Raw genomic sequence first — 12,512 nt, 5'->3', positions numbered from 1 at the left:
GTTTTACATGGGTAATACTTTTTAATTCATAAAATATAAATGCACATTGAGGGTCTCACACAATTGCATGAATTTCAAATAAAAGATTGACATCTCTACTCAACATATGTATAGTAGATCTCTGATTTAGGTTTCCAAAATATACCATCTCACTACAATATAAGGATTCTCTCATTCATGAAGAAGACAATAGGCGGTACTCTTTCATCCTTTATTCTAAGGACATCTCTCAAAGAGATTGTAAGGAAATAATCTGATGCATTCTTCTAGTAATTTCCTTTATCTTAATTTTCGAATGTTTTTGTATTGAAGAATACATCCGACATAAATAAAGAATAAAAATATTTTAAGAGGAAGGATCAGTGATGAAAATTCAATGTCTCTTCTTAAGGTTTTCAAATATTGTTTAGGCTTGCTGCATCTTGTTCTCTTTAGTTTTTACACTTAAACTTTTTGAGGCTATGATGCCGCATTTTTAATTTACCATTAGAAAATATTGTATACTCGATTCAATTTGTCAAGAATTTGATATTTCTTGAGTTTTTTTTAAAGAATCTAAACCTAGGTTTATTTTTGCTAACGTAAGTATGTCCGTGCGTTCAATACGACTTTTTTCATCGGTCATATTTAAAAAACTAACAGAAATACCGTGCTATTTGATCTTATAAATAATAACATTAAGACATGATACGTTGTTTTTGATGATGGTATAAGTTCATATTCAGACGATGACTTTTAGATTATTGACATGTTAAATTTTCAAATGTCATAAATCATAAAAATCCTTTAATTTTGCTAGTACAGAAATCAATACCCCAAATTAAATTAATAAATATTTTGTAATGAATTTCGTAAAGAAAACTTAAAATTTGTAACTATCCCAAAAGGTGGACTTTTTTAAAAATTGTATAAGGAGTACAATTCATATGCAGTGGTTCTTTATTGGTATTCCGCTCGTATTAGATAGATATATTTATTTAAGCAGAAAATATATTACATTGATATCTTAACCCATATTGCACGATTTACACGGTTACGGCATATAACTACCTTGCTACTGACAATAAGAATAACAGTATTGAAAATGAAAATGTAGAACTAATATAGTGTCTAGAAAGATTCAACATGAAAGATTCAACATGATTCAATGATTTGTAACCTACGAACGTGACTTAAAGCACATCGGCCCCACGCTGGAGAAGGGTAAAATATTATTGCTTGAAATACAACTTTGTATATCAACAACTTATTTTTCATGCTCAATTTTAATTTACGGTTGATGAAAAGGTATAAAACTTTTATTATTTCTTGTACATGTAAGGGTTTTATCGAGGTATACCCGAAGATATTTTGCACTTGTTTGCCAACCTGTACTCATTCCGCAAATAACTTTTCTTTTTCGAGTGAAAAAACAGCCTGTGTTTTTGAAGCATTTATTTTTATTTTCCAAGCATAGCAGTAGCTTTGTATTTCATTTAATGCAGATTGCAAGTTAGCTTCCATGAAGAAGCCAACTGAATCTGAAGAAAAGATACAGGTATCATCGGCGAAAATTGCTTTTTCACAGTTTAGGAAGAAGGGGAAATTATAAGTGAAAATATTATACAAGATTGGATCAAGTACAGAGCCTTGACGTACACCTGCACTTACATCAAAAGCATCAGAAAAGTTATTGTTTACAGTAACTCTAAATGTCCCGTTTCTTAAAAATGATTGTACAAACTTTATGAGATACTTTGGAAAGTTTAGAATTAAAAGCTCATGCAACAAAGCGTCGTGCGAAACTGTGTCAAACGCCTTTTCAATGTGAAGAAACACCGTGCCTGTGCTTTTTTCTTCATTGAAAATTGTCTTAATATGTTTGGTTATTCTATGCACTTGGTGAACTGAATAATGGAAGGCACGAAATCCAAACTGTTCTAGAACAATTACTTGTTCAAAACATTTTACTTAATGAGCTTAGAAAACTGATCAGCCCGTAAATGCAAGGCATACCGGCAGATTTGCCTGGTTTTAAGAGCGGAATAATTTTAGCTAATTTCCAACTAACCGGAAAATAATTTAACTTAAAACAGAAATTAAACAAGTACTGAATGTATTTTATTCCTGCTGTTAGAAGATTTTTAAGATACAAATTCTTAAGCTGGTCAAAACCTGCTGATTTTCTGTTTCTAAGAGACAAGATAATAGTTTTAATATCATCGAAAGAGACCACATCATCGGGAGAATCAACATCTGAAAGTTCTAAAGAATTAATGGAATTATTAACTGAAAACTCAATAATGTTATTTGTAGTTCTATTGTCTGAATGATTGTTAGAAAAAAATTGTGCAAGTGCGTTTCCTTTTTGAAAATTGGACATAGCAATTGTATTTCCTATTTTCAAAGCAGGAACAAATGAATTTTTCTTTTTTATTATTTTCATAATGTTCCAAAATGGCTTAATTCCAGTTTTTAAACTTTGAAGTTTTTGATTCCAAGTTCTGTTTCTGAAAGCGAGAATTTGATCTTTAATCAACGCGCTGAGAAACTTAACCTGAGAGATATAATACGAATCTCTAGTTCTTATGCACCTTCTACGATTGATGTCACGAATCTTGATAATTTGGACAATGTCTGAGGGTAGGTTATTACCTGAATCAACACCGTACTTGTTTTTTTGGAATTGCTTTATCAGCGCTTTCGAGGATAGCAGTTGTAAAATTTTAAACATTCATATCTCTTTGAACAACAATCTCATTCAAATGAATGGTTTTCATTATTCTTAACCTTGATTGCATTTCTCTTTTATATACAGACCATTTTGCATTTTTCAGATCTATATAATAATTTTTTTTGTTGTAAAGGTGAAAGCAGATTACACTCGTATTAGTCTTAGCGTGATTTTATAAAGCATATAGTCTTTCTCTATAAATGGGCTATCTAATACTAAGGATTTTTATAAAATCCTTACAGTAGTTCTTGAGATTAGCGTGTTCAAGCAAACAAACAAGCAAACAATCAAGCAAACAATCAAACTCTTCAGCTTTATAGTATTGGTAAAAAGTTAAAGAAAAAATCATGCTCTTTTCTATTAGTGATTGATAGACGTCTGGTTTTCATTTTGGCAAAACTTTTTTTGATCTTTGTAACAGTTGTCACTTGAATTATGTTCGGTTTTTATTGCCAACTCAAAACGAAAAGACTAACTTCTAAACAACGTTTACAAATCGTGCAAATTTAATACCAAAATTATGGTTTGGTTCGTTCGACGTGACGCGATGCATCGAAACAAACAATTTATTGAAGGATACTTTTGGTGAGAGCATTATCTCGCGTCGTGAGCCTGTGCCGTGACCTCCAAGATGGTCCTGTTGAACACCGCTGGACAATTTTTTGGTGGTTTTATGTGAAGTCGGTTGTCTACTCATATAATCTCGTTCCGATTTGGCTCCTTAGAAGAAAAATTGAGCTGCACAGGCCACATAAGTATTATTAAAAAATCCAATCGGAAATATCTAATTGACAACTCGTTTTAACCTAAAATTTACGAAAAACATCCGAAAACAAATAAAAAATGGTTTCAACAGAAACATACGAATTGAAAGTTAGAAGTTTTTGTTACATTCCAGCATCTATTTTCTATATGTTTAACACATTTTGTTGAAGAACGAAATAAAATCCAATTTATCATTTTTTTTTCAATTTTTTAACTTAAATGTACCAAATTATGTATTTTAACCGAATTATTCTTTTGAACCCCTAAAGAGGGGGTTTAAATCTTGACATTCCCGTAATTGTTAAATGATTCCCATTTTTGCAATGAGGCATATACTGTTCCATTTTAATCAAAGGCGTACTTGTCAAATGTCAAAATATGACACCTTCAAAGTGACGTGACAGCTGCGGGTTATTCAAATTGAAACCTCTTTTTTGTTGAGCCAATATGATTTAATTTTATTTAAGTTTAGTTTTGAGACAATTGTATACAAAACAAACTGAAAAGAAATTAAAAGAAAAAAACTATTTAAATGACATCACAAATTATTTATCACAGGTACGTATGTTGTTATATCCACAGATGTGGATCAAAACAAAATAAAAACTCACAAAAGTTCACTTTCTGGCTTCAACTCAAAAAATTATTATAATGTTCTCTTTGCGTATGGCAAAAATAGATTTATTTCTTCTCGACCACCCCCAACAATTCTGAACTTTTATATAGAACACTACAAACAAAAATATTAAACTGACAATTTATTTAGATATTTATATTTGAACAACTTGCGAAGCGTAAGCTATAAAAAATTATAGCGGAACCAAAGAGCAAATATTAAAAGAGTGAAAGATTATGGGCACTTATTGTTTTTCATCACCTCCCACGTTCTTTCCTTTCTGTACTGGGGTCGGTTGCTTAAAAAAAACAAAATTAAAAAAGAAACTGAAAACACAACAAAAATTAATATAACCCAAAAATTATACATTTTATGAAAATTGAACCAAAGAAAGATGTGTTCAGAAAATTTACAAACCAAATGCCACGCAATGAAACCAGGTCGCAATTTATAGTAACTTTTATATTTATAAGCATCTTTTTTTTGCTATATTATTATAAAGGTTGCAAAAGATAAATCTTGGATTCTTAATAAATTTTAGAATGTTTTTATATTTTAACATTTTACAAAAATTTAATGGCTGAATCACAAACACGCTTCAGCTTCGGCTTCGTCTGTGTTACGGTGGGCCTGCTTCGAGGTTGCTTTGAATGACATTTCTATTATTTCATCTTTTAAAAGAGCAAATATTTTGTTTATTGACATTTTTTTACAGCTGTTGAGCTGTCAGACAAAGCAAATGTTCAGATAATTGAATTAGAGCTTCCTTTTGGAGTAACATTACGTTACATTGCGTTCCTTTCCTTACGAATGTCAAACGAAACGTGAGGTCGAAGCTCCATTGTGATAGCATGCATTGAATTCCTATTTCTGAACTTGTAAACGTGAGGCGAATTCGAAGCTGAAGCGCTTTTGTGATTCAGTTATAAATCTCAAAATTGGTACTTTAACTTAAAGTTTTTTGCTAAATCCATAAAATCCTGAAGTATCGACATTTTCAGTAAATTGGGTTTGTTTGATTTGTTTTATTTTACGAACTGTCACTTTTAAGACGTGTTCAGATGCATGGTTTTTAAAAAGAAGGTTATTAGTATTTTGAATGTTACTAAATGAAAAATGTTGTGCCATTAGCTTTAGTTTCTATGTTAGCATTCGTTTAAAAAGCAAAATCTTTCGACTCTGTTGTGCATTTAATTTAGCTGGAAATCCAACTGACATGACAGATGGAGGTACATATGTTAATTTTTCGCAATTTCACTTCAAGTGCCAAGTGCAGAGGCGTCTATATTATCTCGTTGAACTGAGTTAAAATTAAAAAAGAAACCTACAATATCTGTTTATTCTGGAAATTTATGATCTGTATGCTACATTTTCAGTTTCAGGCAACAAAAAAGTCTTCAACCATCAACCACAACATTCTGTTGGCTTGCTTTGAATTAAAAAACAAAATTATATTTATTTACCCAATTAATTTATAAAATAAAAAAACAAGGTGAAAAATATACTCTCTCCCCCATCAGAAAACAACACAAAATGAATGGCGATCAAAAATAATAATTTCTGTTTAAAAGACGCACGTCTGTGTCGAAGTCGAAGCCCATGCCACTTGAGGGTGACCTTGCACTACTTTATTTTTGTTGTTTATTTTTTTTTATAAATAATATGAAATTAAATTAAAAACAAAATCTATTTTTATATCACTTGTTTCTTTCTTGTATAAAGAGACAAAAAAAGTTCGATCTTTTCTTAACCAAGTTTGGACATCTGATTAGAAATAAAAATAGTAAAATAGCATAGAGGAGGTGGTTTTAGCCCTATTAGTAGATACAAAAGAAACACCTGCGAAAGACAACACTGCAAATAATGAATATGGAGAAAAAAATACATTGACGTATTCATTATCTAACAACCTTTTACACAGTTAAATCTTTTTCTGCAACATGAACTTTTTTTAAACGAGCCTTTTAATTTTTCCATCTAATCAAGTTTTTGAATTATTCGTCTTTAGAGCGTTTAAGAACCCCAAAAACAATGTTCTGAAAGGTAAGTTAAGACACAGCATTGTTCTAAACAAGTTTTCAGAAATTATAATTATTTACGAGATGTCTCTAGAGTCTTCATTTGACTATGTTTGAAAAACCTTGACTCTAATGCTTTCATAATTTCAATAAATCAGTTTTAGAGCAAATTTTTAACGCTTATTTCTGCTGAGTTTCTTAAAATACATGTTCTCAACATAATTTTCAAATTTTTGTTTTCGACGAAAAATTCGTTCTAAAAATAAAAACTACGTCAAACAGAACTGTTTTATATAAATGGTTCAACTTTTCTGTAAGGTTTGTGTAAAACAGTTGAAGAATAACAAATATGTGATTATAGAAAAAAATATGCCTTCATATACGGCTTTTTTCGGAGTTTTAAGAACTGATATATCAAAAAGCTGACGAGAGGTTAAAACCTTCGCAAAAGTATAATTTGATTTCCAGTTATAAAATTTTCTCAAACAGTATAGTTAAAAGGGGTTATCGTATTTAATATTCTCTTTCCAATACATCCGATTGAAGATTATTGAAACCCCATTATTTGTACACTGTTCCTCGTACGCTCAAGTCAGCATGATGAAATGGAAACCAGAGTTACATATTTCCAAAATTTCAAGTACAAATTAATTATTCAAGTTCAAAATTTCGAAAGATTGGAAACATTCCATAGGGAAATTATATTTCCAATAGTCGCTATTGAAAATCTCCACGAAATGTTTTTTTTTCTCAAAGTTTAGTTTTCCCTTGAATTTTGTTTCCCTCGAAATTTGTCCTTTCTCAAAATTTGTCTTTATTTCGAGATATTTACCTTTTTTTCAAAACTTGTATTTCCCTCGAAATGTTTCGTCCCTAAAAATTTGTCTTTCGAAATATTTTTCTCGAAATTTGTCTTTCCTTCAAAACTTTTTCTTCCCTTGAAATTTGTATTTGCCTCAAAATGTTTGTTTCCCTCAAAATTCTTATTACCCTCAAAATGTTTATTTCATTCGAAATTTGCCTCAAAGTATTTCTTTCTATTAAAATATTTACTTCCCTCCCAATTCTTCATTCCCTCGATTTGTTTTTCGCTCGAAATATTTCTTTCGCTAGAAATTTGTTCTGCTACCTTGAAAATGTATTGCGGCTATAATATGTCCCCGGTATCAAAAATCTCTGGGAGAATTTATTTTCCCTCAAAATGTGTCTTTCTCTCGAAACATTCCTTTCCCCCGAAATGTAGTTTTCCCTAAAAATTTGTCTTTCCTTCGAAATTTTTCCTTTCCTCAAAATTCTTAGTTCCCTCAAAATGTTTATTTTTCTGAAAATGTTCTGTCTATTGAAATATTTATTTACCTCGTATATTTTTCCAAAATCGTTAGGATAATTTATTATCCCTCTTAATATTTCATTCTCCAAAAATGTCTGGTTTCTTGAATCTCACTGAAAATAAATGCCCTCAAATTAATTTTCCCTTGAAAATTTGATTTCCAAAACCAATCCATTTCCAGGTAAACTTTTAACCACGAATTACGATCCCAATGTAGAACAGATGGAATCATTCCGAGAGAAAATTATTTTCGCAATTTTCCTCATCGGTGAAATTTGAAGAGGATATACAAATACTTTTTCGCTCTTTCTTGTTATCTCGAAGTTGGCCTTGGAAATAAGATCCACATGTCCTTAAAACCTAATTCCCGATATTATTGAATTTCATTCCATTGTTCACTTCACCAATTTTTTGAGCTACTATATGTCTTAGAATCTCCAGAAAAATTTCTTTTCCTCGAAATATTTCATGTCCTAAAAAATCATAAAACATCATGAACTTTTTTTTCGATTGCAAAAGATCCCAGTGAAACTTTTTAACGTTCACAATACTTACGAGATTTAAAATATTGTATACCAATATTTGTCCCCTAATAGCCCCAATATAATTCTAATAGCTTAAAGTTGACATATTTAAATAAGAAAGATGCTTCTTAAAACCTTATTCCCGATATCATTGAATTCCACGTACAAGTGGAATTCACTTTTTCATTTTATGAAGATGTGAACAATTCCGTGGAAAATATTTTTCACGGCAGACATAATTGAATGCTTAGATTAAACCTACACTTTCATACAAGCATGAATATTTTTCGATTCACCACCTACCAAAATATTAAAACTTTATTTAAAAAAAAGAATATGTGTGTGTATTAAGTTTTGTGTTTTATTTTTTAAAGTAAGAAAGTGAAATAGAATTTGGATAAAATTTTTAATTATATGTTTTTTTTCTTTTCTTATTTTAGGCGACTTGTGAAAAATTACCAACCTAAGAAGAAAGAAAAAGATGAAGAGGAAAATGAGTAAGTTATTTTATCTTTAAAAAAAATATATATGTATATTTTAAAACATTTTAGATCCAATGGCATTTGCCCGTGCTTGTTGTTGATGTCAATGGGTTGAATTTGACATAAAGTTTTGTCGGAGACCGATTCCCAAAAACCTAGTTACATGCGACAAAACTGTTTTGAACTCAAACTCAAAAATACCAATTTAATCCTTGATTACTATTTCCAAAACAGAAAATCAATTACACAAAACAACATTCAAAAAAATTAAATTTCTTCGACATTTTTATCTGAATCGGATAAATTGGATTTGTTTTTAAATTTTGTATATTTTCCAAGAAAAATTCTTCAAAATTTATAGTGAATTTCTTTAAATTTCTTAGCATACAAAATAAAGAACTAAAGGTAGCTTACGTCTTGTTTATTTAAATGTCTGCTTCGAAATAAAAAACAGATTTCATTGATATTTTTCCTGAAAAAAAAATAAATCTTAAAAAAACAAACTTTAAATTGGAATGTTAAGGATTTACGGAAATAAGCTCTAAAAAATGCTTTCAAATATCTTAACAGCAAACAATCTAAGCAGACATGATTGCAATAATGTATTTTTTTTTCTTTTGAAAATGTCCATATGCACAAGTACGAGTAGCGAACATATTCCCAGACGCTTATTTTTATAGTTCATTGGCCAGCAGAAAACTTTATATCTATTCAAAATACTGTGTATAGAATGCTTTTCAAAACTATGAGAGAGACGTCATCACACACCGACAAAACGTCAGAGAAAAACTATCCTTAAAAAATAAAGGATTTTCTTAACAAAAACATACAAACTATGTTATTCTTATGTGCGGTGTGTGCATTGTGCAATGAAGAATAATAATAAAAATAATAATGTACACATGTACTGTTCCTAGTTCTATTTCCATTGCATGTGATTTGAAAATGAATACTTTTTGCTTATCACGCCCATATCTATTCATCCTACCCAACGTCATCATCATCCTCGTAGTTCTCTTCGTCGACGTTCACTGACATTGTAACCAGGGGCTTTAGTCAAAATTGTTGACCTAAATTTCGCATGGAATTTAAGTCTTTCATCCTTTGCTGTTGCTGTTGTTGTTTTTGTATATTGTTATTTTTCATTTTTGGAAAAAAGGCTTTTTTGGGAATAAAATTGTTAGAAAATATAACAAAAGCATTGGTTTGATCCATTTTTCGAAATGGGTGGCTTTTTGTGAAAAAATAAAGGATTTCATGAGCATGGAGGTATTATTTGGCGTTAGAAGTGCCATTGAAGCCAATTACTGCTGAATTTGATTTTTTTTTAAATTAAATTTTTAGAACGATATTTTTTGTCATTGAATTTTCTCTACCTTTACAAGTGCTTTCTTTTTTAAATGTTATTACGGTTTTTGCCAAAACTTTAAACCTTTTCTTGGACGTTTTGTATTTATAAGATTTGTACATGCATCGGTAAGACACTGAGTCAGATAAGTTTTTCAGGTGGATTTAAGTATGGTTATCCAAGTTCGCATAAGTACATTTTTTTAACTTTCAACTAGGTTAGCTTATAGTGGTTGTCAAAGATGGAAACGGCCAGTTTAATGGCCCATTGTGGTACCACATAAATCTTGAGGCTTCCTCCTAATCCTAAGCTCAATGGAACCAGTTTGAGTCCCTTACGAAACGTGAAAGACTGATTATGCTGATATGATTTAGATCTTTAAAGAAGAATTCTCCAAGGTAATTCTTGCGTTTTGAGCCAGAGCAGGGCATGTGCAGAGAAGATAAGGAACTGTTTCTTCCTCTTTTTTTTGTGTTGTTCCACCTGGTGCCTGCCCTCCTCACAGCGTCTTGCATTAGCAACAGTTTACAAGTAGCAATTGGTATGCCAGTACGTGCCAAACGTGGTAGGATGGGCTGTACTGTACCTTTCCTGGCGTGTTCATCTGCTTAACAGTTACCTGGAATATTTCTATTGCCCAGTACCCATTAAAGGTGAATATCAAACTGTTGTGCCATCTCCATTAGAGTTTGTAGAGACAGAGTCCAGAGCTCAAGGCGGAAGGCGGAATGATAGACTTAATTTCAGTCGTTCAGAGAACACACCTCCACCAACCCCATCTTAACTTTCAACGAACTCTGAAAACTTCTCCTTAGTTTATTTATTGATCAGGGGCCTATTTTAGCAAACACATTTCACTCTGCAACTTTGCATTCAAAACAATATCCCCGAAAGTAAAAGTTCAAAGTGTTTCACAAAATTTGCAAAGTGAAATATTTTTTAACTTTCAGGCTTTATTTTAAAATTTAAAAAGTAAAAGTGTTTAACCAATTTAAAAAACAACTTTGCAATTAATTCGTACTTTGAAAAGGTCCAACATAAATCATAGATTGTGATTATTAAGATCACAAATTGGTGAATCAATATCTACATAGTACTGTCAACACATCCAGCTACATGAGGAAATCCACCTCGAAAAAAAAATGCAAGGCTATGTCTGAAAAGGGTGTTAGAAAGATATTCATCAATGATAATATTCGACACTCGGTTAACTATTCTGCAGATGGTTGCTTTGCTTTGTACTTAAATACATATTCCTTTGGCTATTGAATTGAATTATTTCGAATTTCAGACAACACAAGTTTGATGGTGCTTTTCGTCAATTGAAAACTCTCTTTTGTCAAAAATCATTTCTGATATCTCTTTGGTCATTATTTTTAACTTCTTCGTTTTATTTACAACAGCTTTTCAAAAGACACTTTATTTCGATATAAACTATCAAATTCTATTGAAGAATGTCCACGATGTCGATGGATTAAGAAACATCTACAAAAGCATGCATTTTTAAATTAATATGAATCACGAATAAACCTTACGTTCGTAATTCATGTGCTTTGATAAAATCGTCAAAATTTAAAAACAAAACTAGCTAATGTCCATTATGACTTGTTAACAATTATCACCATCCTCATTTTCAAAACAGTTTATATATTTTTGTATTAGTTTTTGACAACTTTTCAAAACATACTCCTATTTGCAAATGAGAAGAGCCGGAAAACCGGCTTTAATACAGCTTTAAGTCCAGATTAGACGAGAGTTTCAACACAGATCGTTTTAACTTCTATTGAAGTCCCAAACCGATTCTCTGGACAGTAAAGCAATTAAAAACTAACTTCCGCTGTGGTCGTTTTCTTTAGCCTCCCTGAGTCTTTGATTCTGGTGGTAGTCCCTGTTTCACAAAATTATTTGTTAAAGCAAAATTTAAAACATTTAATCGAGTGCAATAAAAAAACTCGTAGTTCTCAAAAATTCCAAGAAAAGGTTTATAATGTTTGACCAAAAAGTGGTTTTGTTGGATAACGTCGGTGAACTTGATTCGTAAATAAATAACACTTAATTCTAAAAAAATGATAAATAAATGTCAACTGACTATATCTGACAAAATTTTGGCTTAGAATTTTCGAAAAAGTAACGTTTTTATTTTGCATAGCTTCGAAAATTATGTCCCAAAAAATTGCGGCTGCGAACAACCTTTAAGTACTTGGTTTTCGAATTTTTGGTTTGAAATATGTTGCAAAATTATCAATGATTTTCTTTTACTCAAAACTCCAATCAGTTGGCCGAACTCATAAATCAGCTTATTTTCAACCTATTGATTTAAAATTTTGTATTTTAACAACTATCTGAGGTTTTTTGATTCAAGTTTCTCACTTTCCACTTTAGAAATGCTTAATTCAGCCAGAATATTAATGAATTTCAAAAATCCTGCTTGTTTCTATAGCAGATATTATTTTTACATGAAAAAAAAAAATAATAAATTCGATGGCACAACAGTCCGTCGAGAACTAGGGCTTAGTGACTTACAACTATCAATCAATCCTGTATGCGAATGCTGTTATCAGGGATGGAGAGGGCCTACAGTTTTAAGTCCAATCCGAACGGCTTATTTGAGAAAGCACGAAGCTAACAAGCAAACTTAAAGATTCACAAAATATTCAAATCTCTAATAATAATAAAACAAAATAATAAAACAACATAATAATCCTTTTTCCTCAAC

General features: G+C 30.9%; 1 protein-coding gene across 11 annotated transcripts in view; it reads left to right on the top strand.

Moving 5' to 3' along the window:
* The window catches only part of LOC129946997 (formin-binding protein 1-like), a 139,578-nt gene that overhangs the window by 110,891 nt on the left and 16,175 nt on the right, over positions 1–12,512 (top strand). For all 11 annotated transcript variants that reach the window (XM_056057394.1, XM_056057391.1, XM_056057393.1 and 8 more), the window contains exon 3: positions 8,407–8,463. In XM_056057394.1, the coding sequence (XP_055913369.1) occupies positions 8,407–8,463 (57 nt within the window). The remainder of the gene's footprint in view (positions 1–8,406; positions 8,464–12,512) is intronic.

Source organism: Eupeodes corollae, chromosome 2, assembly GCF_945859685.1.
Source record: "Eupeodes corollae chromosome 2, idEupCoro1.1, whole genome shotgun sequence".
Taxonomy (NCBI): domain Eukaryota; kingdom Metazoa; phylum Arthropoda; class Insecta; order Diptera; family Syrphidae; genus Eupeodes; species Eupeodes corollae.
Note: the sequence above shows the minus strand (reverse complement) of the source record. Positions and strands in the feature narration are given on the sequence as shown.